At 42.5% G+C, this 27585-nt stretch overlaps 4 protein-coding genes across 7 annotated transcripts; 1 reads left to right on the forward strand and 3 right to left on the reverse strand.

The window, feature by feature from the left end:
- Nucleotides 1-650: 650 nt before the first annotated feature.
- tpbgl (trophoblast glycoprotein-like) lies at nt 651-3290 on the reverse strand. Its single transcript, XM_048260001.1, has 2 exons — nt 2622-3290; nt 651-2344 (listed from the first exon to the last, which is right to left on the reverse strand). The coding sequence occupies exons 1-2, from the start codon at nt 2873-2875 to the stop codon at nt 1399-1401; spliced, it is 1200 nt and encodes a 399-aa protein (XP_048115958.1). The 5' UTR covers nt 2876-3290; the 3' UTR covers nt 651-1398.
- Nucleotides 3291-3364: 74 nt separating this feature from the next.
- tmem222a (transmembrane protein 222a) lies at nt 3365-6386 on the reverse strand. Its single transcript, XM_048260002.1, has 6 exons — nt 6240-6386; nt 5530-5614; nt 5353-5384; nt 5147-5243; nt 4800-4930; nt 3365-4122 (listed from the first exon to the last, which is right to left on the reverse strand). Exons 1-6 carry the CDS (start codon nt 6356-6358, stop codon nt 4035-4037), a joined length of 552 nt encoding a protein of 183 aa, XP_048115959.1. The 5' UTR covers nt 6359-6386; the 3' UTR covers nt 3365-4034.
- A 4368-nt stretch (nt 6387-10754) lies between these two features.
- On the reverse strand, nt 10755-23479 carry wdtc1 (WD and tetratricopeptide repeats 1). Of its 2 annotated transcripts, none has more exons than XM_048260147.1 (16): nt 23164-23479; nt 21895-22046; nt 21141-21224; nt 20920-20966; nt 20599-20710; nt 20021-20208; nt 18787-18969; nt 18075-18169; nt 17408-17523; nt 17121-17196; nt 16923-17010; nt 16245-16418; nt 15025-15260; nt 14675-14843; nt 14240-14432; nt 10755-13154 (listed from the first exon to the last, which is right to left on the reverse strand). In XM_048260147.1, exons 2-16 carry the CDS (start codon nt 21958-21960, stop codon nt 12957-12959), a joined length of 2025 nt encoding a protein of 674 aa, XP_048116104.1. In that variant the 5' UTR covers nt 21961-22046; nt 23164-23479; the 3' UTR covers nt 10755-12956. The 2 variants fall into 2 exon arrangements, with proteins under 2 accessions (XP_048116104.1, XP_048116105.1); XM_048260148.1 differs by having other exon boundaries at nt 23047-23164.
- Nucleotides 22701-27517, forward strand: LOC125305443 (tRNA selenocysteine 1-associated protein 1-like). 3 transcript variants are annotated; one of them, XM_048260151.1, is made up of 7 exons: nt 22701-22904; nt 24901-24998; nt 25164-25263; nt 25480-25532; nt 25956-26115; nt 26233-26272; nt 26465-27517. In XM_048260151.1, the coding sequence occupies exons 1-7, from the start codon at nt 22773-22775 to the stop codon at nt 26593-26595; spliced, it is 714 nt and encodes a 237-aa protein (XP_048116108.1). In that variant the 5' UTR covers nt 22701-22772; the 3' UTR covers nt 26596-27517. The 3 variants fall into 3 exon arrangements, with proteins under 3 accessions (XP_048116108.1, XP_048116109.1, XP_048116110.1); XM_048260152.1 differs by lacking the exon at nt 22701-22904 and adding an exon at nt 24237-24514; XM_048260153.1 differs by lacking the exon at nt 22701-22904 and having other exon boundaries at nt 25123-25263.
- Nucleotides 27518-27585: the final 68 nt, after the last annotated feature.

Here is a 27585-nt window from a genome sequence, read left to right on the forward strand (position 1 = left end):
ACCCATAACATAATGAACTGTATGTGGGCAGAAATGAAAACGTAGCAGCAAGTTTTGAGAATAACATGAAGGAAAGTTTTTACCAGTGCACAAACTATATGCAAAGATGTTTAATGATGACGTATTAAATATACCTGAGAATAGCAGAATGCTACCGTGTTTTCCGTCTTAAGTTTTAAAAACTACATATCTGGTTTAAATTATCCCATGTTTGCTCCATTATTACAAGACCCACAGTCCTGGAATTTTTGCTTTGGGTTTGCCTGTTTCAACGGTTCTTAAGGTCAACCCAGTCGCACCTGCTTATGAAAATATTCTCTTATGATAATATACTCTCTAGTTTGCACTGTACCACACTAAGACACACTCCTTTGAGTGTCCACAAAACTACATGTAAATATGTATTTAGAATGTTACAGGCAGAGGCATGCACATGCAAGGGTGTGAAAAGGGTCAATACTCAGCAGATTCCATGCACTTCTAACCTGACTCTCGCCAGATGAATTTCGTTCCGCTTAGCTCCGCCTAGCTTCACTCACATCCATCTGGGACCTCTTCCATTGAGAGTGATTTCTGCAACCGACTTTATGGTACAGCCAATCAGGACGCAGGGCGGGAGTTTCATAGATGTGACATAGCGTAGAAGCGACTGTGAGACTTATCAGTGTCACGGGTTGGCTTTGATATGAGTGGTTGAAGTAGCACGTCAATAGATGACGGACAAGTGCTTATTCAATCATATGCAAGCATTTTTTGATTAGGCCCAGCCTTCTAAAAACAACATTCCAATGAATCGGTTCCAGATGGATGAGTGGAGCTAGGTGGAGTGAAATTCATCTGGCAAGAGTCAGGTTAATGCACTTTTTCAGCTTGCTTCATTTTCTCCCTTGTTGGCACTTCATCATCCTGCCTACTACACCATATGAGCCAAGCCATTTGGGGAATGAGGACAAGTGCACAATAGGCTGGAGTGGGAGGGAGGGAGCATAGACACACACATGCATAGGTGACGGGGCACAACAGTACATGCGGTTAAATGCAGTGCAAGAAGAATTATATGGCTCGATATTTAGATATACTTTACATCATATGGAAAGTCAATGGGTGTACAATATTGAGTTTTAACAACTGTGTTTTTTAGACAGGTTTCCTGTTTATGGCTGAATGAAAGTGGCAATCAAGTGCAGTGGCTGGTAATTTATCAACTGGCAGTTCTGAGCATCTTTTGAAGAGCAATATTAGGCCTATTGCTTGAAAGTTTCATTAATCTCACAAAGAAAGCTGGAACCTTGGTCATTCGCACTGATCACGGTTTTATGTATAGTAGGCTATGTCACACAAAGACATCCCATCCAGGACGAACGTGTGGAGGAGTCTATGACAAAAAAACGCGTTTGCCTAAATTGCAATGTCAGCGGGAATTTGAGACAAAGAAGTCTTGTTAGGTATCTGGCGACCAGCTTCGAGTTTGTTCGTTTGCTCTAGTTTGCCATTAGTGCCAATTTGCCTGATCCTGGGGTCTGAGTCGATCTCATATCGATACTGGTAACCCTCCATCATGTCCTGGCATCCGTCTCGCATTTCCACGACCCACTTCTCGATGCCCCTGCGGTTGAGGAAGACGACGAAGCAAAAGACCATACCCACAAATCCACAGACCAACCCCAGGAGTACGTAGGATGTCTGTAGGCTGAGGCCGTCCACCTCTTCCACCATCATCCCATCCCTCTGATTGCAGTGGAGGACCTTCGTGCTGAGCACTTGCACTGCGACGTGCCGCAGTTGTCCGGGAGAGGCGCAGCGCAATTTCTCTGGGTCTCCAACTCGGACTTTCGAATTGTTTACCCAGTTTGCGAACTCTTCCGTCTCACATGCGCACAGGTATGGATTGTACCCCAACAGCAGCCGAGCCCTGTCGAGCCTCTCCAGTTCGTGAAGCCCCTCGGCGCTGAACGCTGTGAAGCGGTTGCCAGTAAGGTCCAACTCCTCCAGCAGCTCCACACCAGAGAATGTACCGTTGTAAACGGCAACCAGAGAGTTGTTGTCCAGACGCAGCTGTCTCAAGTTAGGGAGAGGAGAGAACATCCCTGGGGGAAGCAGGAGCAGACTATTGTCGGAGAGGTCGAGGCGACGGAGGCTCCTCAAGCCGCCCCACCTGAGCGCAGTAATAAGGTCAATGAGTGAATTGTGATTGAAGAGAGAGTTGCTGAGGTTGAGCTCTTCTAGAGGACTGCCCGGCACCATGAAAGCCTCAGGATGAATAAGGGTGAGCTGGTTGTCATTCAGGTCCAGAGAGCGTAGCATGGTCAGAGAGGAGAATGTGTGGGATGCTATCTCGGTGATACTGTGGGGAAAAAGGAAAGAATGGCTGTTGTTCAGTGTTCTATACAATACAAAATACAGATCACTGATACTGAGCACAAAGCAGTCAGCCTTACTGATTAGCAAACTACAAAAAAACAGAACATGCCACTGGGAACTTGGAGAACACATTTTGTCAAGTTCCCAGTGGCATGTTCTGTGTGGGTTTTTTGTGGTTAACACAAAGCAAACATGCAAGCCCACATTCTCTTTTATCAGGAAAATAAATTTGCATCTATTACGTTAACATCGATACTTACCTATTGTTGCTTAAAATCAAATTGGTGACATTGTCCAGCCACTGAAAAGACTCGTATCCGATCCTTGGAATCAAATTCCCTGTAATGACTAAATGATTGGTATATCCCGGGATGCCGCCGGGCACTGCCCGGAGGTCCATTGAAACACACTGAACTGTTGTGGAGGCTTCCAAACACTGGCAACCAGACGGACACGCAGTGGAAAATGAGAGCGCTCCGACGACCACAGAGAAAATAGTTACACAGCTGCGCATTTTGCAACTCCCAAGTTAAGAACAGTTTGTTGTCTGCTCAGTTCAACTGCTGCAAACTGCTGTCAGTTCTTTTCTAGTGAAGTGTACCGCCTGTTCATGGTACCATAAAGATCCCCTGTAGATTTATACCAACATGTATCATTATCCGTTTCTTTATTTTACGTAGCCTACGCCCACACGTTCTCTATTTGCCAAAAGTAACGGGACAGTGTTACACTGCCCTTGCGAGGGGAAAGCGAGTCCGCGCAAAGCTGTCGCTCAGACAACACACAGGTGCACTGCTGTATGTGTGCTATGCAGAGTTATACAGCACCGCCTCACAGAACTAATAAGGGGCAGGTGACGAACATCTCCTGGGGTCATCTCTCTTAAAGGGGAAGGGGTTTCTGTCTGTAAAAAAGACGCTACAAATAGTCCAGACCAGATGTATAGTCTGATCATAGGATTAGACTATTAACATTAGTTGTATTCACTGATTGAATTACTTAATTTTACATATCATATTATTGTTTATTTTCATCCTTATATACAGCATAGCGTTAACATCACAGTAAAACAAGGCTTTCAATCATGCATCCTTATGTAAGTCAGTAAAAAACATGAATAAACAAAATACAATCTCTTTTAAAAAGTCCCTGTAGTGCTTTCCATGAACCTAAAATGAATGAAAAGACTGAGAATTGAAGCCAGTGGAGGTCCTGATTACACCAAGGGCGAATGGGCACCAATAACAACTACTGCTCAAATATGAAAAGATGGAATTGCATTTAACCATAAGTGCTTGTGGATATAATACACAGATTACAGCATGTCTGAAAAGCCAGTATTTTACCAACCCTGAACAAGCGCATGTGGAATGGCCACTGTGGAATTGTGGATACAGTCGGGGTGCCCCGCATCCACATCTGAAATGCTCAGTAGTGTTCTCCAGAGTGCAGGAGACAGTGGCACTCAGTCAATCATCAACGTACAGTCTACAACAGCAGAGATCCAGCATAAAGAAGAGTTCAAATGGAAGCATTGTGGATTCACAATCAGTGATCATTCTGCCTATCGGCCTGTTATTACTGTACAAGTCCTGTGTTCTTGCTTCTCTGAAGCAGTCCCGAATTCCGTTGTGCGTGTGATTCCGTCCCCACGCCAGCTTCCTGTGTCTCAGTTACCGCAGGTTGAAAGCCAAGGCGATGGTGACGACCACTCCGGTCAGCATCAGGAAGGGCAGCCAAGTCTTCAGGAACCCCACAAAGCTGAAGGACAGAAGGAGGTAGACATACACATGGGGAGAGAGGAGAGAGTGAAAACAGATGTGGAGAAAAAAGAGAGAGGCTTATAAAAAAAGGGAGGCTTATAAAAACAACCCTGCCCTACACTCCAAAATGACATGTTCCGCAGCTGAAACAAAAACACATTTATCAGCAGTCAAGGGCATCGACAGCATGGAAAGGACCTCACACCCCCCACAGGGGCAGAGAGGGGGGTTCATCCCATGGGTTTAGCAGAAGTCACCCTCTATGTCTGCACCCCCACCACCACGACCCTCCCCTACCCGTTGTATCATCCTGTCCTCTACCACAAATCCAACAAATCCAACAGGCCTCCAGCACACAGTCCTGGCGTAGTGCGCAGCACGGGGGGGACCCTGCGCACAGCAGTGATAAATTACCTCTCCGCTTCTCAGGCAAAGGGCAGCCTGAACCCCCCCACCACCACCACCTACCCCTTCACCAGCTGGTGGACTCAAAGACGTGATCGCTTGGAGAACACACACACGTGACAGTAGCGGCCAGTTCCTTGAAATTAAGTGTGTTTTACAGTACGTGGCAGCTAGACTCTGTTTGTTGTGGGGTTGTTTATTGTCTACATATCACAAAGGTCTACATAGGCAGGACAGTGGCATGCATTCCTGTTGTGCATCTCTACTCACCTGACATGTTTGCTGTGGATGAGCGTGAGCAAACAGAGCTTGACCATGTTCCAAGATGAGCTGTTGTTGTAGCGCATTAAATTTAGGGCCATGGCCACATGGGAATGGCAGTTGTCACAACACAGGTTGTGCTGTGAACAAAGCATCACAAATATACTTAGATTATGCTCTTGTGCAAAACTATATTATCTTGTTTCCACCAGTGTTTTGCATTTTCTAAATAATTTATCAACTTGTAGTTTACAGTAGTGAGTAGTGACCATGTTTTTTTTTTATTCATTATGTTTATTTGTTGAAAAATGCCTTGTTTACTGGTAATAAAAAGGACACAGCTGAGCTGTAGCTACCATTCTGTGTTTGTACTCCTCTGAGGCGTCGTTCACTGCCATGTCCCAGGCATTGGCGCCTCCACTGTACACCTTGTTGATGTCCAGCTTCCAGTACCTACAGTACAGACACACATGATCAAAGCATGAGAACACAAGCAATTGTATCCTCCTGTCCTGTTCTGTACTACTGCACAGCAGTGTTACAACTAAGCCACATAACATACTTTGTTGGTCTCCCAAAGGCCATGTTGTCTTCCTGAATACAGAAAAAAGAAAAAAAAGAAACTTAATCACAGCAATGATGTGATATGATTAAACATGCAACCATTTTACACTTATTTACTGACGCTTCACACGTCATAATAATCATGTTACTCCTCACAGTGTATCACTTTACTCACAGAAACAAAATAAGGTCCTGCAAAATCTCGAATGATCCCACTGGAAGTGCAGATCCCCATGTGACCAATGAAAGGCAGAAACCATCTACAGACAAAAGGCAACTGGTCAGTCAGGCCAGACTACAGCTCATTACTCAAAACACTGACACATCATAACACAACTAATTGCTTTGCAATGACAGAATGGATATATTACTAATCACCAAAAATGTAGGTAAGAACTGTAAAGTTAGGCCTAGGCTCCAACGTTGGTGAGTAGAAACTGCTGTAACTGACGTTATCACAATAACGACTCTGTCACTGGGTTGCGTTTTGCCAAATAGGTCTGTGGCTAAACAATATGACATTAGACTTCACTAATCCCCTCTCGGCAGGATTATTATTTCATTCATTCATGTAGTCTACCATATCAGAGCTGAGTCTATCCCAGGAATGCTACATTCTGGAAGTGGATGAGATAACGAACGTTTGAGGAGTGCAGAATTCACTGCTTCTCTAGGCCTACATTTTAGAGTTAGCAGAGAGATTTAGCGCCAACATTTGAGTTTATTGCAGTTGCTGCTTTCTGCTTTCTTTGACCGCCATAATGTCATTTTCTAGCATTGAATGTTGGTTTCATATCGACTGCCATGCATGCATTCCGCTTGTGACGTTTAATGTAGCATTACCGTGACACGGTATGGACAGGTTCACCTCGAACAACTACTCACGTTAGGACTGGAATTGGTGTCCAAACAATACAATACGGATAACGGCTCATTTCTTTATCTATTTTTTCGAAACCTCCGTTGAAATTCTTCATGGCGTCTACTTCAGCCACATCCGCCATCACAATCTGTCAACTGATGACGTATTCACTCCAACCGCGGAAGTCAATGCACCAGCGAAACTGCGCAAGCTTAAACCAATAGAACATATGGATCTACCTACAGCAATGAACTCCAACTGATGAGTATTTTAGTTTCGATTTTGTTTCTGTTCTGTATGGCTACACCTTTGCGATCTCTCCTGGACAGTGATGGTTATTATGGTTCTGCTTATGGTAGCCTATTTTGCAGACTAGCAGACACATTTTATCCAAAACGACTCACAACATTAGGCTATAATCTGCAATTACTTAAAAATGACAACAGGCCTAAACTAACCAATACTACTACTACTACTACTAATAATAATAATTTAAGCATAACTTAATAAATAATAATACATATTCCACAGTAAAAGAGCCATGGCCTATTGTCTAATAATAAAAAAAACGAGCTATAACTCATAAATGCACTAATTAGACAAATGAGAAAGATTGACCATATAGTGGAGAGGAAAATTTTGTTTCTCATTTGTATCCCTTCTGTTGCTCAGGAGACAAAATGGTGATTCTCTTTTAAGGATAATTTAAGTATTTGTCATAGTTATTTCTCCTAATTTTGCTTAAGGAGAATTAAAACAAGCAAAAGATGAGACATATCAATGATACAAGTATAAGTCACATAAGAGATGTTAGTTTGAGAAGCAGGAGAAATAGGGGAGGTCTCTATGTTTCAGTGTAGTCTCACTTACAACTTGTTTCTCCTTAGGAGAAATAATAGAGCAAATGAGGAGACATTGCAATGAGAAACATTTGGGCAGCCGTGGCCCACTGGTTAGCGCTCTGGACTTGTAACTGGAGGGTTGCCGGTTCAAGTGCCCTTGAGCAAGGCACCTAACCCCTCACTGCTCCCCGAGCGCCGCCGTTGAAGCAGGCAGCTTCACTGCGCTGGGATTAGTGTGTGCTTCACCTCACTGTGTGCTGTTTTTGTTTCACTAATTCACCGATTGGGTTAAATGCAGAGACCAAATTTCCCTCACGGGATCAAAAAGTATATATATATATATATACTATACTATACATTTATTTATTTTTTGGGCTTTTTTTGCCTTTATCTGGACAGGACAGTGGAGAGTGAGACAGGAAGCAAGTGGGAGAGAGAGATGGGGTGGGATCGGGAAATGACTGCAGGTCGGATTCGAACCTAGGTCCCTGTGGGCACTTTTATTATTATTATTACATTTATTTTGATAAAACAAAGCAAAACAGTTGCACTTTAAAATGAACGTCAAGCAGTGGGGCCATGTTAATGCCTTGATATGTTCTTTTTATAATGTGTATTCTTATTTATTTTTTGTGTGAGTGTGTAGCCTATGTGAGTATTGTTTTTAGAAGCTGCACAGGCAAATTTTGTTGTACGGACCAACTGCACAACAACAACTGAAGTCTATCTATCTATAAATCATACAACATGGACAAATAAGCTAATAAACAATAACATAAACAAACTGAACTTGCTTCAAAGTGCACAATACTGTGTACAATGGTCCATGAAAGCACAGGCTGGTCAATATGCATAATTTAACCTGGTGGTGGAACCAACCACAGGGAGGAGGGAGAGAAGCAGAAAAAAGACAACACTGTTTGTTAGTCACTCCAAAATGCAAACATCTGCTTTCATCACTGTGGGAATTCTGATTGCAGCACAATGATCAGCCACACCTGATTAATCACTTGCATCCAATAGTGTAAGAGAGGAAATAGAGAAACATGTCTAATTTCTGGAAGTACTGAAGTTGTGCAAGTGGAGAATGGGGGATGTGATAACTACCACTCACGTTTGCTATATGTTGCCCCATTGAAAAAACAGATGTTATTGATATACTTGAGCTTAAACAAGTTTGTTGAATTCCCTTAGTGAGTAAACTGTATTGTCAGGCTAGGATTAACCCCTATCCATCTTAACACTAGGCAAAACCTTGTTTTGGTTGGACTAAGCCAATTCAGTGTGGAAAAAATAGGCATCTGAAAATAGTTTAGTTCTGAGTCCTGATTTCAAAAAAGTAATTTGGGCATTTTTTATGCATTTATCCCATCGGTGAACACACAGAGCACACAGTGAACACACAGTGAGGTGAAGCACACTCTAACCCGGAGCAGTTAGCTGCCTTGCTAAGTGGCGCTCGGGGAGCAGTGAGGTGTTACAGTAGGTGCCTTGTTCAAGCCTGTGTAAAATATGAGATGCATAAATTAAGCAAGTCTGAGTATTGTTTAAGCCTTTGTTGAGATCTCTTTTGTAAATCAAAAAGGACTAAACTGAGACGACTAGAATGAGAACGGTTCAAGCTTGTGTAGAGACCTCTTTTACAGAGCTGACGGAGCCTAATCTGAGATTTACCAAATAGATCTGAAATGAGAATTGTCTGAGTTTACAGAGAGAGCTCTCTGGTGGATCAGCCTGAGTAAAGTATGAGATGTATAAATTGGACAACACTGAGCATTATTTCAAATATTGCTGAGATCTCATTTGTAGATTAAAGTCAAATCTGAGAAGCAGGAGACAAAAGCAATAATCTCATTTTTATATCACTGTGATCTCATTATTGTCTAGGAGAAACAATTGAGAAAGAGAAGATATCTCATTTTAAAATTTTTTCCCCTCTGGGATCAGCAGGGGGGGATAAGAACAGTTCAGTTAATCCACATAACAGTGATAAGAGAACCCATGGGAGCAATTGAGCTCACCTGAGGCAGTGGTGCAATAGAAAATATTGATCCCTGAGGTACAGCAGTGGTGAGGCCATAACATTTTGACACTGTCCCTGCGAAGGCACACTGACTGAATGAATGTCCTTGGAGATATGATTCAAACCAACTAAGTGCTTTTCCCGGAATTCCCAGTTCAAACAACGTAGAAAGCAAGATGTCACAGTTCACTGTGTCAACGGTGTGTCTAGTAAAATCAAAACTGATGACTGAGTTGAGGCTTTAGCTACTCTCAATGAATGAATGTAGGCTCTTTTGACAGTGATCTATACTAATCTATACTTGTAACGATACAATAGGATGCAATATAAATAAGATTTAGTATACAGCTTTAGTATAGTATATAAATATATTTAAGTGTCTGTATGCTGTCAAGAATTCCAGTTTATACACACTCAGGCATTGACATACAATATTTTTGGTCAAGATTTTACAAAGAATTTTGAGTTTAATGTATTAAAATACCATGGCTGTTTTATTTAAAACAACAGCATAGGTCTAAAAAACCAAAACACAAATATTTAAACTTTAGGCTGGCCACACTGCTCTGATTCGAATTAGGATAAAATGCTATTAACACTGACCCATCTTTAACCTGTTCTGTTTGCAACACTTGCCTGTGTTTCTATCCTGTGTTGCCTCTTCTACTGCCCCTTTTGCGTTCTTGGATTCCATGCTGCTGCTTTGATTCATCATTGCTGACGTTTGGTCCAAGGTGAGGCATGGCTCGTTTCCACCACAGCTGTCAGACACATGGAAACAGGGGCACAGGTGGAGGATCCGGGCAGAGTGCCAGTCCTCGGCATGAGTGGGTAGAGGGCTGAGATGGAGTGGGGGTCAAGAAAAAATGGATGCTCCAGGGAGAAGCAGATCTGCACACGCTCTCATACACATACATAGGCTACACAGAAGTCGGAGGGGTTGAGATAGAGAGACAGAAAGTGACTGTTTACTAGCAGTGGTTACAGTGCTGAGTGCAAACCCGGCACACTGCAGTCCAATTGGCCAGGCAAGTCGGAAGTTGTGTTTAGTTCTCTGTTGTATTATTTTGTGTTTAGTTCTCTGTTGTATTATTTTGTGTTTAGTTCTCTGTTGTATGTGGGCCAGCTGAGGGGGCTGCCACACGCTCCCCTCCCCTCCTCTGGCGCACAGTGAAGGGCGATGCATCACACACAGCGTGAAAAACAAGCTATTCAGCAGAAGCTCCTGGTGCGGTGAGAAATGGTGAAGGAGCCATATGGGTACACCGTGTTCATCATCACGCCCGGCGCAGGCAGGGGAATGTCGGGGCAGCCATGCTTCCTCACCAACTCCAGGTCATCCATCCAGCTTGGGGGGGTTGCAACAAGAAGCGCACCTTTGCATGTGTCATCACTTAAGAGGAAGACTAATCTCTGGTCAAGGAACTGAGATCACGACTGGGATGGTGTGGTTGTAAGGGGGCACTTCAACACAAAATTACAGAACCTTCCAACTATATTTGGGTTTCTTTCCTGCGGAACAGCAAACGCATTGAGACCAGGCCATGGGATTACTGTGGTGTTGCCGTAAGGGTGAGAAGTGTAATGATATTCTTAGTTGTGGTAAACTATTCAATTTTGTTGGTATACAATTTGAGTACAATGACAAAAAGAAGATGCAACACTCAAAATAGTACTGTTCAACAATATATCAGTTTTTATTATTATTCCTCTCTTGCTGCAAACTGAGTGACAACTGTCAAAAGGAAATGAAAAGTTGAACAAAAAAAAAAGAAATCTTATTGAAGAAATATAGATGGATGCCTTATTTTTACTAAATGTTTTTAGTTCAACAGTTTTTTTCCATTTTGTCTTCATTGCTGATTTCTAAATCTAGGGCTTTGCTGAGATAGAGGAGAATGTTTCAGAGGTAAACTTCTGGCTGGTTATAAGCGGCAGCCTTTAAAGATCTCCAAACAAACAGCTTGCCTGCATACTGTGGGGATACGACAGCAATGGTCAACTGTTTTCTAACAACAAAAAAGTTTCAAAGAGCAAACAAAAAACAAGACCGATAAAATCACCCCTGAAAATATTTGAAGCTGTTAAATGCACAGGAGGTGTAAGAGTCATCACAGACGCTGTAAACAGCTTACTTTTCCTGTGTGTTTGTGCAGTTGTGTAGGTTGGATTTGTGAGTACAAAAAGTCAGTTTTGTAATTCATCAATTTCATTTTTGTGTTGTTACAAAATAAGTCTGACAGAACTAACAAATACAGAATAATCTCTCATTTAGCAATTTCCTTATCAATTCCATAAATTAATTCAAGGCTTCACCTTGACCATTCATTTTGTCTCACACTATTTGCAGAGATATGATCATTTTCACCAACATTCTTCATGAAAAGAAAGCCCTCTCAGAAGGTAACAGTCAGTGATTTATATCAATCCTGTAAAAATTACACTTTTTTGCATACCTTTGTACTTGCATGTTTTTTTCATATCAATGAGAAGCGCTCAACTCCAGTTAAACTTGTTCACAACGGACAAAACATCTGAAACACTGAACCCAGGGCATTGACAGGGTTTTTATAACAGGCAGAGGCTCTTTCCTCTGAAACTCACTCTTACTCTGTCAACACTTCACAAATGTCTGAACAAATGAAAATCCAGGTTATATACTACTGGTAACACTGAAAAATCTTTCTTTTTTTCTTCAAAAACAAAAAACAAAGGAGGACAAACCAAAAATAATCTGAAATTTGAATGAAGTTAGGCTCATAGTCCTTTTCCTAACAGTCCTTCACAGCCATAGCATCACCATTTCAGCATATGACGATGCCCAGCTTGAAACTGAAATCACACCAAGTGTGCCCTCTCCATCTGCTGGCATGGAGCCACACCTGAATTTCAAAATGCCATGTCGGTTAAGAAACTATGCAATCAAAGCGCCTCTGACCACAGACCCCAACCATCACTACAGAAAACTGACTTTGGAACAAAGCTTTGAACCCATCCCTCCCTCCATGTGCCAACCAAAATAGTAAAGTATGAGAGATGTGGCCTCTGCACATTCCTACTCTAGTGAATGTAGTTTGCTACAGAGGTGAGGGTGTGCCAAGTTTGTTAAAGTGTCTTCTCTGATGGCGGTGTGCAGTGGGGAGAGGAGGTGGACTCTAGAGAGGTGCGGCCTCTCCATAGAGTGACCTCGTTGCCGTGGCAACAGGGAGATCTCGGATAGCAGCATGGAGTCAGCAGCAGGCTGACCCGACAGCACCAAGACACGCCGCACAACCCGCCGCCGCCGCATCCCCACCCCTACCTCCAAAAGGTGATCCTCACCATTAACCCCCCACACACACAAAACTTCACCATACCCCAAGGCCAGTCTCCCCCACAATATGGGCCAGGCAGATAGGAGGGTGGGCCAGGCAGATAGGAGAGTGGGTGAAGCTGCACCACAGCTAGAGGTGCCACTCGCTCTTTCCTCATTTAAGAAAAAGGAGGGGGTGGGGTGCATATGAGCAAACAAGATCAAATCCAAAACAAAAACAGCCACAAGAGCATCTAAGGTGGAGGTGCACTGTTGCTATATTAGCTTTGCATTTTTGTTTGTTTGTTTTTACACAAAGCACACGCGCACAAACATGAAGCAAGGGTGTGGGCATGGCGCAGGACAAGAAGTCCGAGCGCAGGTGGCTTCGGGGCGGCTGGTCGTCTCGTCTGACGTAGCATCCCTTCTCCGTGCTGGCGGTGAGAAGGAGGTGTGTGTCGGGCTGGCCGTGGGAACAGGTGTGGGGTTTGTGTCTTTTCTTCGCTCTCCGTTTGGGAACCCTGACGGTGCGGCGACGGCAGGGGGGGCTGCCCCCGGAGGGGGGGGGCGGGTGGCGCTAGTCCTAGCTGGGCCGACATTGCACCTGTCCCTCGGAGCTGTCCTCATCGTCGGAGCCCTCGGGCCCGCGGCTGCTCAGGCCCGTGATGCGGTAGCCCATGTTCAGCAGCATCACCTCCAGCGGGTCGGCATTCATGCGCCGCTGGTTGGCCTGTGCCGCCCCCTCCATGTCTTCCACCACGCGCCCATTCTCCCGCTCTGACTGGGGACAACAATGAGACATGTACATGTAACACAAAACATAGGAACGGAGTTATGCTCTCCTCACTGACTTTTTTGATCATAAATAAGTCATCACAATCAGCACAATCATGACTAACTTTCTAGCAGGACCGAAATAACATTGATTATTATACGGCTGCGGTTCGCCCTGTCGGGACTAATTTTCCGAATAATGACCGGCGTTCTATACATTATCCCTTACTCAACACATTAAATAACACCTTTCTCTACTGAATAATGACTCACATGAGTCAATGGGTTAGAATCAAACACCTCATAATATAATGCCATTGAGTAAAAGTGGTTCAAGTGCAATTCGTAATAGAGTTCAGGCGCCTACATCATGTTACCAGTATGCTAAAGGAAGACACAGCGTCAAGAGGAGATAAGAAAACAAATTGTCACCATCCGAACATAATGGCAAATTGACTAAAATTATTTTTAAAAAAAATAACATCATATCATCAATATTATCATTAAATTTTTGGTTAACTTTTTTGTGTTTTCTTAAAAAAGTGACTGTGATCTGAGCAAATGTGAGCTTCTACACAACGACGAGATGTAAAAGAAGGCAATGGAGTGTGTTAAATAAAATAAAAAACATTAAATGCTGTATATTGGCTTCTGTTCTGTGGGCTGTGTAACATTGAGTTTGCCTACTGATGTAACGAAGCTGTAACTTACTACGGCCCGTACAAACACTCATTAAGTTGCTTTACATCCAATAGGTAAAACAGGCATAGTTATATATCCGTAGAGATCCTTTCCATGTTGGCCAACATTTGTGATTACATGTTGAACCTGTCAGTGGCGAAAAAAAGAGGTCATCTGTACAGTAGCCGCCATTACCATAATTCCCACAATTGACGACACAATCCTGAACTCGAAAACATTGAAACATCATAACATTTGTGTAAATTAAGAAGTGAAAGGCATTTAAAATAGAGATGAGAGCAACCATGGTGAACCAGGGACATGTGGTGAAAACACTGGCCATTGGTCAAAATACATAAAACAACAAAATGCAATGATTTTAAAGTTAATATGAGAGATTCTTGTATGTACCTCTGGCCTGGGGTTCCAGAGCCGCACCACAGGGTCGATGCCACTGGTGGCCAGGAAACAGTAGCTGGGGTGGGGCTGCAGGCAGTTCACTATCGACTCGTCCCCCTGCAGGATGCGCACAAGGTTGGTCGTCTCCTTCTCCCAGATGAAGAAGGAGCCGTCGTCCGACCCACTCACAATATACTGCCCTTTACTGGAGGGAGGTTGGGACACGCCGAGAGAGAGAGAGAGAAACATTATATTAATGGTGTCTCCAGAAATGCAAAAACGAACAAAACATTCAGAATGCAATCCAATAGCCCACAACTTTGTGTATGACTATGGAAAACTGCATACAAGGAATAATGTATAGAAGCAGACGGAAGCAGAGTAATGCTTCAGCCTTCAAACTGCATAAGACAGGGTTGCTGCTGTTAAGCCAGGGGTCAAACTGACCTGCCGAAGAAGTTGGCCTCTTTGATGTCCGTGGTGGTGTTGCAGTGGCCACAGTAGCGGTGCTTATAGTCAAAGCTGCGCTCTCGTAGCACGATCTCGTCTTCCAGGATGGACTCCTTCCGGCTGAAGTTGTGGAAACGTATTGAGCTGTTCCCCTTCTTGTCTTCCGCTTGATTCATATTGAATACATAAACATTTCTTTTAATATGCAATAAATATTCAACATGTAGATATCTATAAGAAAACAAACCTAAAATTGAAAGATTAGAATTTAAGATTTGACTACTATTCGCAAAGTGAGTTTAAGGTGCTGCATGTTAACACAATGATTTAGACTGTGCATGACTCACATGAGTCCGTCTTGGCAAAGAGGGCAGCCTTGATGTCCTTGTCGAGGGCGTCACAGGCGCTGCTGTGCGCCTGCTCAGGAAACTTGCCCTTGAAGTCGTCCAGGCACTCCAGGGCCTCGGCCACATACTTGAGCTCGAAGAGGCAGCGGGCCAGCCGGAAGTGGGCCTTCAGGTGGCTGGGGTTCAGGGACAGGGCCTTCAGGCAGTCCCGCAGGGCATCGTAGTGGTCTCCATCCCTGCATGGATCAGAAAGCAGCTTAGATAATAGGGATGTGCCATATGGTATAGTCAAGAGGTAGACCAATTAATCGGGACGATTATTAGTATTGTTTAAGTAATCGGCATCAGCCGCTATCCAAATATATTAAGCCGATTAACAAGCATGTGCATTTTCGGGCCAGTTTTGTTGTTGCTATGGAACACGTGTGATGCACTCTGCCCCTTGTGAAAATGGAAAAGCTTGAGATCTTATCATCTTATCATTCTTAATAAAACAAATAGAGGGGGGAAAATGGCCAACTATCGGCCCAAAAAAAATCGGTGGCATTTATCGGGCATCGGCTGACCCTGATTTTTAAAGATCGGCATCGGCCATAGAAAAACCCACAACGGTCAACCTCTAGTATAGTCCATGGTATACCGGTAGAATTCCTCACCATGACAAGAATTAGGCAATAATAAGGTAGCGCAAACGTGGGCAGTTCACATGTAGAACGTGAACAAGCATGACGAAAGGTAGAGTTCAAATCATAGGTGAGGAATAAGAGTAGCTGCTGATGGTCAGGATTAGGTTTTACTTTTTTGGATCAATGTTTGTGTTTACATGGTTCTGAAGACTAAACTGATGTGATTTGTGGCCAAGAAGATAACAGTAACTATTTTCATACATCGTCCATATCTGTGACATGGTGACAGTGGGAGCACTACAAGTGGCAGCTTCAGACAGGGCACAAATCATGTGCTTTAGTGATAGTGAGTGATGTTTCAGAAATGCTGCCCTATCCATGATGCCAGTCAAAGGAATGTACGTGCCTTCCACGAAACATGCACAAACAGGTTTTTAATCAGCCCGTCAGTCAACCATATACCAGTACACATTGCATCAGTTAGTAGAAAATCATACAACAATAGCAGACAATAATAACAGAATTTTCCCATTGAGAATTAATGTCTGAATCACATGCTGGCTGGAACAGTGCCGTGGCAACCACAAGGCTTACCACTTCCTCTTCATGTAGGCTGCGGCACGGTTGCCATAGAGCATGGCGTTGCGGCTGGCCTCGTGGATGCCGAGGCTGTACAGCTGGATGGCCTGAGTCCACTGCTGACGGGCGAACGCATCGTTTGCTTGCTGCTTTATCCGCTCCAGGTGAGGGGGCAGCTCAGAGGAGCCTCTGCAGGAAGGAGTGAGGGACAGATGAGAGTAGGACAAAAAGGGGAGAGAGGAGAGAGAGATAGAGGGAGAGAGGGAGACATGGGGAGGAGATAAAAAGAGAGAAGGAAACATTGAGAGAGGGAGATAGAAGGAGAGAGAGATATGGGGAGAGGGAGACAGAAGGAGAGACAAAGAAGACAGAAGGACAGAAAGGAGAGAGGAGGAGAGAGGGACACAAGATGACGAAAAGGGAGAAAGCAGAAAAGTCAGAAAGAGGTTTTGGGATTTGGAGTTTGTAGGGGTTGAGAGGAAAGCAATACAGTGAATTACTATCATACTTTGTTAAGTGTCATATCAAATGTCTCTTGTTGATTGCATTAATTATGTAATTATCCATATCTTAAATGCAATTCTCAACCACTGAGGTTACTTGGATGATGCAATGTTTTGTATGCCAATCCAACTAGGCAGTGCAGAAAGCCTCACTGGTGAAAAAAAAAAAAAAAAAAAAGGTGTTCATTACCTGTTCTTGCTGTCAGAGAACCGGAGGCGACTTGCTGGCAGGTGGATGCCATTGGTCACTCCGTTGGTTGTCTTGCCATTTTGCACCTCTGTGGGGACATTTCGAAAAGTGACCACACACACACACACACACACACACACACACACACACACACACACACACACACACACACACACACACACACACACACACACTTACCAGATGATGATTGGCACTTTTTGGGTAGCAGGAAAGTGTATGGCCTCTGTTTGAACATCAGGTCAAATAGGTATACCTGGAAACATCATGGAACATCGTCAGAGTACCACTTAACCACTCCAAAACCCAACTACATGTTACATGATATCATATAATGTATAGATACACATTACATACACTACATAAGTATTAAACAAGCAATATAGTGTGGGGCATATAACCTTGGTTAAAAGTTGAAAGGGAGAGTAATGATTTGTGTGTCTATCTATTAATCTGAGCTGGCTTACTTGTTCTCCTCCCATGTTGACCAGCAGCTCAGTGCCATCAGGACTGAACGTCACGTAAGTGGCCACTAACACTCTCAGACGGTTATTGTAGTCCGGCAGCTTCACGGGAAGGTGACCTGCAAACAGTGAATAAATAAATACACAAACAAACACATGTACATTTACTAATTTAGCTGATGCTTGACATTAAAGCTACAGTACAAAAATGAGACCTGATAATAACAATAAACACTCCCTTTAAATACAGAGCAGACTGAATAGAGGGTGATGGTGTAGCGTTTAAGTGACAACAAGAGGAATTAATCAAGTGACAACCACAGGAAGTAATGAGGAGAGTTACAGTAGTGGTGGACAGTGCACAGTGTAAGATACATACATAAACAGGTGTGCCTCACGGGCGCCACACAGTGGTAGGTCCCTAGATACCTGCACTATGCATTATTTCACAGTCCACCACAGAACTCAGGCCATCATCATCATCATCCACAACTAGCCTTTTCAAAACCAAAACACAATTCTATGTGGAACCTTACTGTAGTGAATTACACAATACCAATTAACAATTTCACATACACATGCACAAACTTTGCCTCAATCTTTGTTCAAACAGTGGATGATATATTGGCATCATGGCCAGGCAGTCCCTCAGAGAGGGTGAGTGTCTCACCTGCCACATAATACTGTCCGGCTCCGTCGGGAATAGGCTTCCGCCTCTCACAAAACGTATGCACGCCATCAGTGGGGTTCTGGGTCATGGACTTCCTGTATGTTGAGGGAAACAGGAAGAACAGGAGTGAAGGTGCAAAATGGATGGGATAATGTTGTGACCACTGGCTAGAAAACAAGTATTACAACTGTGCCATTTCAAAATTGTACAAGGTTTCAATAAACCTGCACACTCCAAAACCCTTAGTAAATGTCTTCACAAATTTACCAGAAGCACCTCAGTGAGCTTTCTTGACAATCATAGTAATGAAAGAGTCTAGATCCTGGCATTTGTGTTCTACTATTCTTTGATGATGTATTCTTACACAACAAACTATTTTGAGTATTTTATGACAAATGATTGATTTCTATATCAAACTGTACAGGTGTACATAATCAAGGACATTGTATCGAATGATTTTTACACAACTCACACAATGAAGGTCTATATAAATCTCTAATGTCCATAAAATGTGTAGTATAAATCTGATGCACTACAAATTGTTTCAGAGTATGCATGAGCAGCATGCATAACCAATTCATAGTGCTTTGGCTTATTTAGAAAGAACAATTCCAATAAATCCTCATGGACCGCTATGGCAATATTCTGTTCTCAGCATCAGCAACACAGCGGGCCCAGACGGAAGATGCTCTAACTGCGTTCTTACGTTCACCTGTGATTGTGAATCATACGGATGTCATAGAGACGTACGAAGGGCCCATTGGCTCCTACGGCCAGGTAATTGTTGTCACGCGGGTTCACCGCTAGGCACTTGGCTTCTACCAGCTGGCCGCAGTACTCCGTTAGGTCGATGAGTACTTCAGAACGCTTACTGCTCTCTCGCAAGTCGTACTGCCTGTAGGAGGGAAGAGAGGAATAAAGCAGAGGATAGTAACTTAAGTATGGTATAAATATACTGGGATGTTTCTCTTTTTCAAGAAAACGGTCTGAAGACGTCTGATCATTTTAAACTGGCTTGGGAAACAGGGGTTAATGCATGTCTTGGACATCTGTACATCGTTGCCATTAACTGTTGCCTGACTCTGAGGAAGACACATGGGCGTCGAAATGTTAGTTGCTTTGCACTAATTAAAAATCACTTAAAGCTTTGTGTGCTCCGTTCCTGCTCCTTGGTCCTAGATAGACCTTGGGTCTCCTTATTGACTTCTACGTCCTGTTCCGTGAGCACCAACCAGGCTGAAGTGCAAGTGATCCCCTTCTACTGCATGTCTTGGACAGTCAAGTTCCAGTTCTCTGAAAGCTATGGAATCCTGGACTAAGATTAACCTTTGAACAGAAAATATGCTTTACAGGATTCTAGAGTGAGCAAGGCTGAGCAAAGATCAGCTATCCAAACGTTATCCTTTGTTTTCTAAATGGTCTTCAGTAACAATACTTTTATTTTAAAATGTTGAGTAAGGGTGTCCATAAGTGGTTTGATCAGCCTCTTTAAAATATTAATATATGTGTAGGATCATTTCCAGATGACAAACTCACTGTACTGTTCTGTTTATTCTTTTTACACAGACATTTCTATCTGAAGGACTACGTGTCCTCTACGTGTGAAGAATGTGGACAGGCAATCCCTGGGACTGCCTTGGACTTGCACACACACCCTCCCCACATCGGTCACTGCCTGCCCCCCTGATGGGCTAACATAGCCCGCAGCCAGCGAAACATCTGTACCCCATCAGTAAGCCTTAGCAAAACACGCCACACCAGGCACCAAGTCCCAAGGTTGTTAAAAGCCGCCCCCTGGGGACACATTAAGGAAAGGACAAGGGGACCGGGAATGATTGAGGTACCGCCCGAGGCGTGTTTACAGGTGAACTGTCCAGCACGTCTCCTGAGGACACCGTTGTCACAGTGAAAACGGCAAAAACAACTTCACAGTGAAAAGAGGCTACCTGATGACGCCGTCCTCGGCTGCGCTCCAGAAGGTGTTCGGCCACATGGGTGCCGTAGCGATGCGCTTCACGCGGTTGGTGTGGTCAGAAAACATGTGGGTGGTCTCCTTGACCGTCAGGTCGTGCACGTGCACTTTGGTGTCGGCCGCACCGGTCACTAGGATGCGGTCGCCTGAGTGAGGCAGGAACTACACACATAGAGGCAGAGAAACAATGGAAACATTAAGACACATTCCTGCATGACTGCGATCCATCCTGTAGGCATCATGAGATAACAATGATAGTCTAGTAGACCCTGTGAAAGACAAGCTGAGGACAAATATCAAATCCTTTCTAAATGGAATGCATGCATAGCAGAGAAATGCATCACTGCTCTAAGCAAGCCAGAATTAAATCAGAGGATTTGATAACTTTAAAAATGCCCAAACTTTAACTAATAACTAAGAATTGTTATCCTAAAAAAATAATAAAATTACAAATAATTATTGAAAAAAGTGGTCCATTATAATTTCCTTCATATATTGTGTGGGAAAACAAGAGACTCTTTGGCAATAGCAACAGTGTCTGTTGATAGCTACCTTCACAGAGAAGATGTTAGCTGCATGGCCAGTGTGCATGGTGATCAGCTTCTTGTGTCTGAAAGGATCCCAGACTATGGCATGCTGGTCATCTGAGCCAGATGCTAACAGACTATAGTAAAGGAGATTAATGCATCAGGTATTATTTATTACTCTTCAATGTGTAAAATAAAAATTTCCTCATGTACAACATATTTTTCAGCATTTTAAAGATACTTTAAGAGGCATTTCACACAAAAGACTCAAACTAAAGAAACTCAAACAAAGAAATTGTCAAGACATATTGCAAGTATATATTTAGAAGAATACAGCTGGACTTACTCTCCATTTTCATTCCATTCCAGGCAATTCACACAACCAGAGTGGCCCTGGTGAGACACAAACACACAGCGATGACTTTTTAGAGAACTAATTAACTTTTCATACCAATAGGCTATGGCAAGAAAGAAAATGTTTATACTGATGGACAAGGTACTCAAATTAGATTCTCTCTCAAATTCTTTGTCTCTCCCAATCAGGTCTGTCCACATTCATGTCTGTACCTGCAGCTCTGCTTCCAGACCCAGTCTATTGATGAAGGGATCAGTCACATGATAATGCCTCTGGAAGCCCAACGCCCTCTTTTCCTGCAGAAGAATCACTGCGTTTAGGCAACACAGCTTAAACACTGCTCAGAATTTGAACTTGAATTTCCCCTTGGGATCAATAAAGTATCTATCTATCTATCTATCTATCTATCTATCTATCTATCATCTATCTCTAAATATTTGCACATGAAGTAGTCAAGAATGTATTTAAAATGTGTCTCTTTTGTATTTGCATCAGCTACATGGTGGAGAGAATGAATTTCATTTAATGTTGTCACGATACCAAAATTATGACTTTGATACAATACCATGTCTTAGTATCGCAATACCAATATTAAAACAGTGCCACAGCAAAAAACCTTAAACATCAGTAATATAAGTCATAGAACAGGCCTAGATGACAGAACATGGATCTTCTAAGTCGTTTTAAACTGATAGCAAATACAGCTTTTATTAAAACCTGATTAAAACACCATTCGTATAGTATTGGCACACCAACAAAATGTGGTATCATATTTTTTTTTTCAATTTCAGGGTATCGCAATACCTTTCTAGAATTGGTGCATCGTGCAACACTATTTTGATAATGGGTAATGCCTTAAAGTCTTTATTATGCGTCTCTTTCTGGCAATATCTGGTACCCTCAAAACACTATTTGTTAGGATTAAATCGCCCTTCTATATGGCTGAATAAATGTGTCACAGCTTACCCTGATCTGCCTGTGCAGGAGGTCGCTGGTGATGTTGACGGCAGACATGGTCTCTCCGCAAATCATAGAGCTCAGCCTTGGGATGGGGCGGCTGGGGGGAAAACTGGGATCAAGCGTCAGCAATCACCTGGCATCTGTGTGGTAAAGAATTTCTGGAAGGTTCCAAAACAACATACAGGCTGTTTTTATAAGAATAGAGAGCAGTGGATTTTCATTCAAACAGAGACAATGATCCACCGGGCAACGTGGTTTTGTTTGAATACTCTACATGATTAATAGGAATGCTCTATGACCTCTAAATTCTTCATGATCCATGATAACATATTTTTGTCATACATTCCTTTCTCAAAATTGTTGCTGCTTACACTCAACCACATAATGGTCACTGGTCGTGAACACGACTGCACAGGATTTAAGGGGCGTCAACAGCCTATTTATTCTGCAATTCATGATCACTTTGGCTCCTTTCTGAACAACTGTTCAGGTAGTGTCGACAGTACGTTATAACTGCTTAAGATAACTGCCAAGTAAAGATAGCGTTACTGAAAGGTGAGGGATTTTTTCCATCTTAACAACGTTACCCACCTACAACTAACAACAACAAAAGTGCAAGTGTAACAGAGCTGGTTAACTTAGCAAAACAATTCCCACCAACCAATACCCACCTTCACCTGACAACAACAATAGGAAAGTTTGTAAGGCTGGCTTTCTAACTTAGCTAAACAATACCCACATGTAATCGAACTTGTACTTGAACACGAAACGTTGGCATTAACATTGGCTGAAATGGTCCATATTGGGCTTGCTCTGCCTCTCTGAAAACTGGGTAATTTAGCCACTATTATCAAGCATACAAAGTTGGTTCCTTGAAACTGAGAATGGGAACTCGAGGTCAAATTGCATTGCCAGTGCCTGCGATGAAGAACATTCGCGACCACAGACCTGTTAGCAGAGTTTGCTGGCTGTGCCAGTGGAACTTGCTTAATTATTTCACGATATTAGTTCATCAGGTAGGTAGGCTCCTGGCTTTATGTTAGCTATCAAGCTTCGCTAGCTAATAACAGAGGATGTTGTTGTTGGCTTGTATGCTAGGAGGCTAACCTTGTTTATGTTAGCCATAACAGACTGTTATGTCACACATGGTGCACCTACCGCAGACAGTGCATCTGTTGACGACACTGTCAAATTCCTCGAGACTCGCTGATGTTGTACTTTTTAAATCCTTTGCCAGCCAGCTAACCAGAGTTAGCAACTTGATTCGGGACTTACCTGTGTATCTGGCCTAGATGGTGTTGGTGGGTGGACCGACCGTGTCAAGCCAAGCCTCACGTTACACGCACCGTCCACTGAAAAAACTGCGTTGCTCAAAATCTAAAGAGACCAGTCCCTTTGGACTAAAGTCGCTGTACACACTGAATTCCAAATCATATTTCTGTTTTATTTACGAACGCACAACTGACATAGTGTCTATTGTCATCATATTGCAATTACTGTATTGATCCCACCCCTCTTTTAAGACGTACCAGAGAATGTCTAATCGGGCTCTGGACGTACACTTCAAACTTGCGACTCTGTGCGTTGATTACGTTTACGAAAGAAATGACCGTAAACCACTTCGTGAATACTTAAGTCGCGTTCGTTTTGTCATAACAGTATAATCAGCCAATAAAATGCTAGAATTTATAAGACATAGGGTAAGTAGGCCTAGTTTAGCACTACAACTTTTATGTTTTTTCTATCAAGAAAAACATCAAGAAAGAAGTATTTTATTGGCTTAGCTTCTACAAAATTTAAAGTAGCCTTTATCTCTACCTAAGAAAGTAGTAGGACTCTGACCCCTATTTCAGAAGGCAATTTGTTGTTTTCATTATTGATTAGTGTTGGCAAAATATATTTGCATTTATTTCACACCTCTCTCTCAAGCAGGTGGAATGACTAGATGTGAAATGCATAGATAGCAATGCAGTTTTCATAGATAGATAGATAGATAGATAGATAGATACTTTATTGATCCCCAGGGGAAATTCAAGATTCAAAGATTTTCCAGAATTTCTATAGAAAAACAAATTACCTTTTTTTTTTATCTCAAAAGTAGGCCTACTTAATATGTTTTATGCTTATGGTATTTAGCAGATTATTTTGCCCAAAATGGCTTACAGTGGCATCAATGTCTAAACATTAGGCTACATTAACATTCAAATGATCAGTTTAGGCTATAGTAAACTCAAATAGCCTAAAAATAATAGCATAGCCTATACAAATGTAGGCCTATACTGTATTCCCCCGCTCTGTTTGTTTTTTGCACGTTTGGGGCGTGTTTGGAACAACAACACGCTATATATGTATATATATATATATAAAAACTTTGGTTTGGACAAAGTATTGTATTTTCCACATTCACTTGTCTTTAAAGGTGCTCTAAGCGACGTTACGCAGTTTTCTTTTCAGCTGTGAAGATAATTATTTCAAATCTGTATTTCAAAAAGTGGAACGTTTCGGCTTTTATTTTGATAAAATTATAGCGGGTGGCCATATTGTTGCGGAATACACTCAGCTGCTGTTCGCTAGCATCTGTGAAGTAAATTTATTGATAAGAATGACGTGTTTGTGGATGGGAAATGTAAGTATTTGTATGATAGTTATGTTGACATTGGTTCAGAGCAGAAACACATACTCGATATCGTTAACTTGGTTTGTTAGTAGGTTCGTTTGCCTGATAGTTGGCCTGTTAGCAGAAACTGCCAAACTTCAAGCAAGGATAAGCTAATTAAATTAAGATACTTACTGTTTATAGGAAAGGTAATGTTTTGTGATATGGGTAACACGTGTTAATTGGGTAAACGGGTTATGTTTGTATTATCGCGCATTTGTTTCAGCAATTTCTTTGTACGTTAGCCAAGGTACCTAGCAAGGACTAGCTATCCCATCATGGAAGTTTTCTTGTAGGCTGGCTGCCTCGCCTGTCATGCTCTTGAGGTCAGTTCTCATTCAGTGTTCTGTATCTAGCTTGAGCCCTATATGGACGAGAAATTCATTACTCGTGCTTTTGCCACAATGGGAGAATTGGCTATTGGTGTGAGGATCATCCGCAACAAAATGAACTGGTAAGCATGCTTTAGGCAACATTTATGGGGTCATTAATGGATCAGTGTTATGGGATCAGTGTTATGGGATTATTTGGTCCCCTCCACAATATAGGCCTATACATTACATTTTTTTTTAATGTAGGCTAGCCTAGAGTATCCTAAACACTCTTCTCGAATGAGTAGGGGTGCGGCGGGCTACTGCTTCGTGGAACTGTCAGATGAAGCGACGGCCGAAAGGTGTCTCCGTAAGATCAACGGAAAGTCTATTCCCGGAGCAACACCGGTAATAACTCTAATAACACAACAACATAATCTGTTGAGTTATTGTTTGTAAACGTTGTAATAGAAACGCTCTGGTTAAGTAAATAAAGTGTTGTAGCACCCTATGGAAGTATAAAGCTACCCTTTTGGAATTCACTCAAACCATCAGTTGCTACCTTTTATTTTATTAAAGCATTCCTTGTCTCACACACCTTGTCTCACCTTGTTTTCCTCACAGCCAAGGAAGTTCAAGCTAAATCACGCTACATATGGGAAGCAAGGAGAGATGAGGTACTTGCTATTTGCTGTTGGGAGCACATTTCCCATTACACATCTCCCAGCTAAACAAACAAATCAGTTCTCTTTCACAATCAGTCTTTTCTTACAGTGAAGAGGGCTGACTCAAAATACTGATACTGGGCAATGTTTCTATCTGAAACGGAAGGTATCTATCACAAGACGCACAGCATCACTCATGCACTTTTGGGTATTTCACACATGTGGATTTCAGCAACCAACAGAAATTCGTAAAATAAATCTCCATTTTGCCGTCAGACACGTAGCAGCAGGGCTACAATGAAGGGCTATTCCATGAGAGTCAGTGTGTCATCTGTCATTGTTGTGTAAGGGTACGTCTTGTCTCTGGCACTTTTCTCTTTCATTGGCTACTTTTGAGCAACGTGGTGACACTGCTCTGCTTTTCTTCCACTGTAGGAGCCGAGGGGGCTACACTGACAACAGGTACTCTCAGCCTTACTCCTACGACCAAAACCAGTACTACCAGCAATACCCAGATTACTATTCAAATTGGGGTTATCAGAGCATAGGAAGTTATGATGGGTACGACTACAGTCAGTATGACTGCAGTAATCAGGTAGGTTGTTTTACTTCAGGATATCTGCATGACATTAGACGTTTCCGAAGAGAAACTTTTTTAATTCAACACTGTCTCAGGCTCATGCTTTAATAACCAACTTTATGTCTATTACAGACCTATGAGGAAGTTTTTCAAGATCTTGACTGTCTTGAAGGTGAGGCTAGTAAATATTAAGTTTCCTGTATGCACAAGTACTTGAATAGATGACTGTGACCTAGTTCTCATTTGACTGTAGCAGTAATACAGTACTGTACTGTAACTCATTCCTTTCACTGATGACTAGTTGCATGATTTGGTTGGATGCTGCCCCCTTGTGACCATTCCTGGAAATGTTTGTCCTCTACAGACCCTGCAGAGGAGATAGATGTAGCTGAGGCCAATAGGCTGTTTATTGAGGAGAGTGAGGAGCTGTATGACGCCCTTATAGACTGCCACTGGCCCACACTGGATTCCCCAGATCCCACCACAGCCCAGTAGAGTACCAGGAATCAACTCCCGGCATTTGACTGAAACCTTTGTTACAGTTCATTCTGACTGATTCACAGCTCAGAATTTAGAGCAGAGGGACGTATGCATCCATGCCAGACAGGCAGGCAGGTGTTACCTTACCTGTTGACTCAAGTGGGCAGTGCGTCCTCCTGGCTGTTTCTTGGACACAAGCTGAACATGGAATGGGCACCCTCCTTTCCACATTAGTTGACCTCCACACATTTTTTTTTTTTAGAAATGTCCTTTTACTGTGAAATATTGTTGAATAACAGCTTTGCTTGACGAAAAGAGAAATGTCTGATAAGAGAGTGTATTTAGAGTGTCATCTACTTCCTTTGAGTAATGCTCAGTACTGGAACAGAGGATTCTTCTTACTGCTGGTTTGGAATGGAGAGGATTTACTCAACCAATGTGCAATCCCGTGCTCTGAACTTCTTGACAGTTTGAAGGACAGTCTTATTTATGTTTTAATAGATGGTTAAGGGCAGCAGTGTTCCGAATGAAACAAGTCACAGTTGTTCCACGTGACCCCTAAGCAGTCATGGCAACTGTACAGCTGTGTACTTTATCATGGCTCAGTTTCAAATGGGAATGAGTTAGACAAAATAAGCCCTCAGATATTTGACATGCCAAGGGGAATTTATGAAGAATTAGGTCTGGAATCTTAAAATGGAATTTCAAGTACCTAATTCTCTTCTCCCTCAGAAGAGGAAGGGGGAAACACTGTGGATAATCATTTGCAAACTCACCACATATTTAATTTCAGGTTGTTATTGGGATTCAACCTCATCCAACCTTACTAGTCATTAGCTAAACTCACCCAAACCTTGGCATTCTTTTTGTACAAGAGCAGTGTGTGTTGAACTGAACTGATTTTGCAAAAACTAAGGAATACATTTTTGGAAAGGTACATGTTATGTGGTCATTATTCATTAACACCCTAATGCATACAGAGTAACTAGTGTCATAAACAGAGAG

Source organism: Alosa alosa, chromosome 13 (assembly GCF_017589495.1).
Source record: "Alosa alosa isolate M-15738 ecotype Scorff River chromosome 13, AALO_Geno_1.1, whole genome shotgun sequence".
NCBI lineage: Eukaryota > Metazoa > Chordata > Actinopteri > Clupeiformes > Clupeidae > Alosa > Alosa alosa.

Bases quoted from the DNA above. Each gene is read 5' to 3' on its own strand.
- tmem222a (XM_048260002.1), bottom strand. From the start codon at position 6,358: ATGGCGGATGTGGCTGAAGTAGACGCCATGAAGAATTTCAACGGAGGT. The intron at 5,244-5,352 runs GTATGTTATGTG...TCTGTACTGTAG, and splicing joins GCCTTTGGGAGACCAACAAA to GTACTGGAAGCTGGACATCA. The intron at 4,123-4,799 runs GTGAGTAGAGAT...TCTGTCCTTCAG, and splicing joins ATCCACAGCAAACATGTCAG to CTTTGTGGGGTTCCTGAAGA.
- tpbgl (XM_048260001.1), bottom strand. From the start codon at position 2,875: ATGCGCAGCTGTGTAACTATTTTCTCTGTGGTCGTCGGAGCGCTCTCA. The intron at 2,345-2,621 runs GTAAGTATCGAT...TTTTCCCCACAG, and splicing joins TTGATTTTAAGCAACAATAG to TATCACCGAGATAGCATCCC.
- LOC125305443 (XM_048260151.1), top strand. From the start codon at position 22,773: ATGGGAACTCGAGGTCAAATTGCATTGCCAGTGCCTGCGATGAAGAAC. The intron at 22,905-24,900 runs GTAGGTAGGCTC...TTCTGTATCTAG, and splicing joins TCACGATATTAGTTCATCAG to CTTGAGCCCTATATGGACGA. The intron at 25,264-25,479 runs GTAATAACTCTA...TTTTCCTCACAG, and splicing joins CTATTCCCGGAGCAACACCG to CCAAGGAAGTTCAAGCTAAA.
- wdtc1 (XM_048260147.1), bottom strand. From the start codon at position 21,960: ATGATTTGCGGAGAGACCATGTCTGCCGTCAACATCACCAGCGACCTC. The intron at 17,197-17,407 runs GTAAGCCAGCTC...TGATGTTTCCAG, and splicing joins TCAACATGGGAGGAGAACAA to GTATACCTATTTGACCTGAT. The intron at 16,419-16,922 runs GTAATGAACACC...TCCTTCCTGCAG, and splicing joins TTCTCTGACAGCAAGAACAG to AGGCTCCTCTGAGCTGCCCC.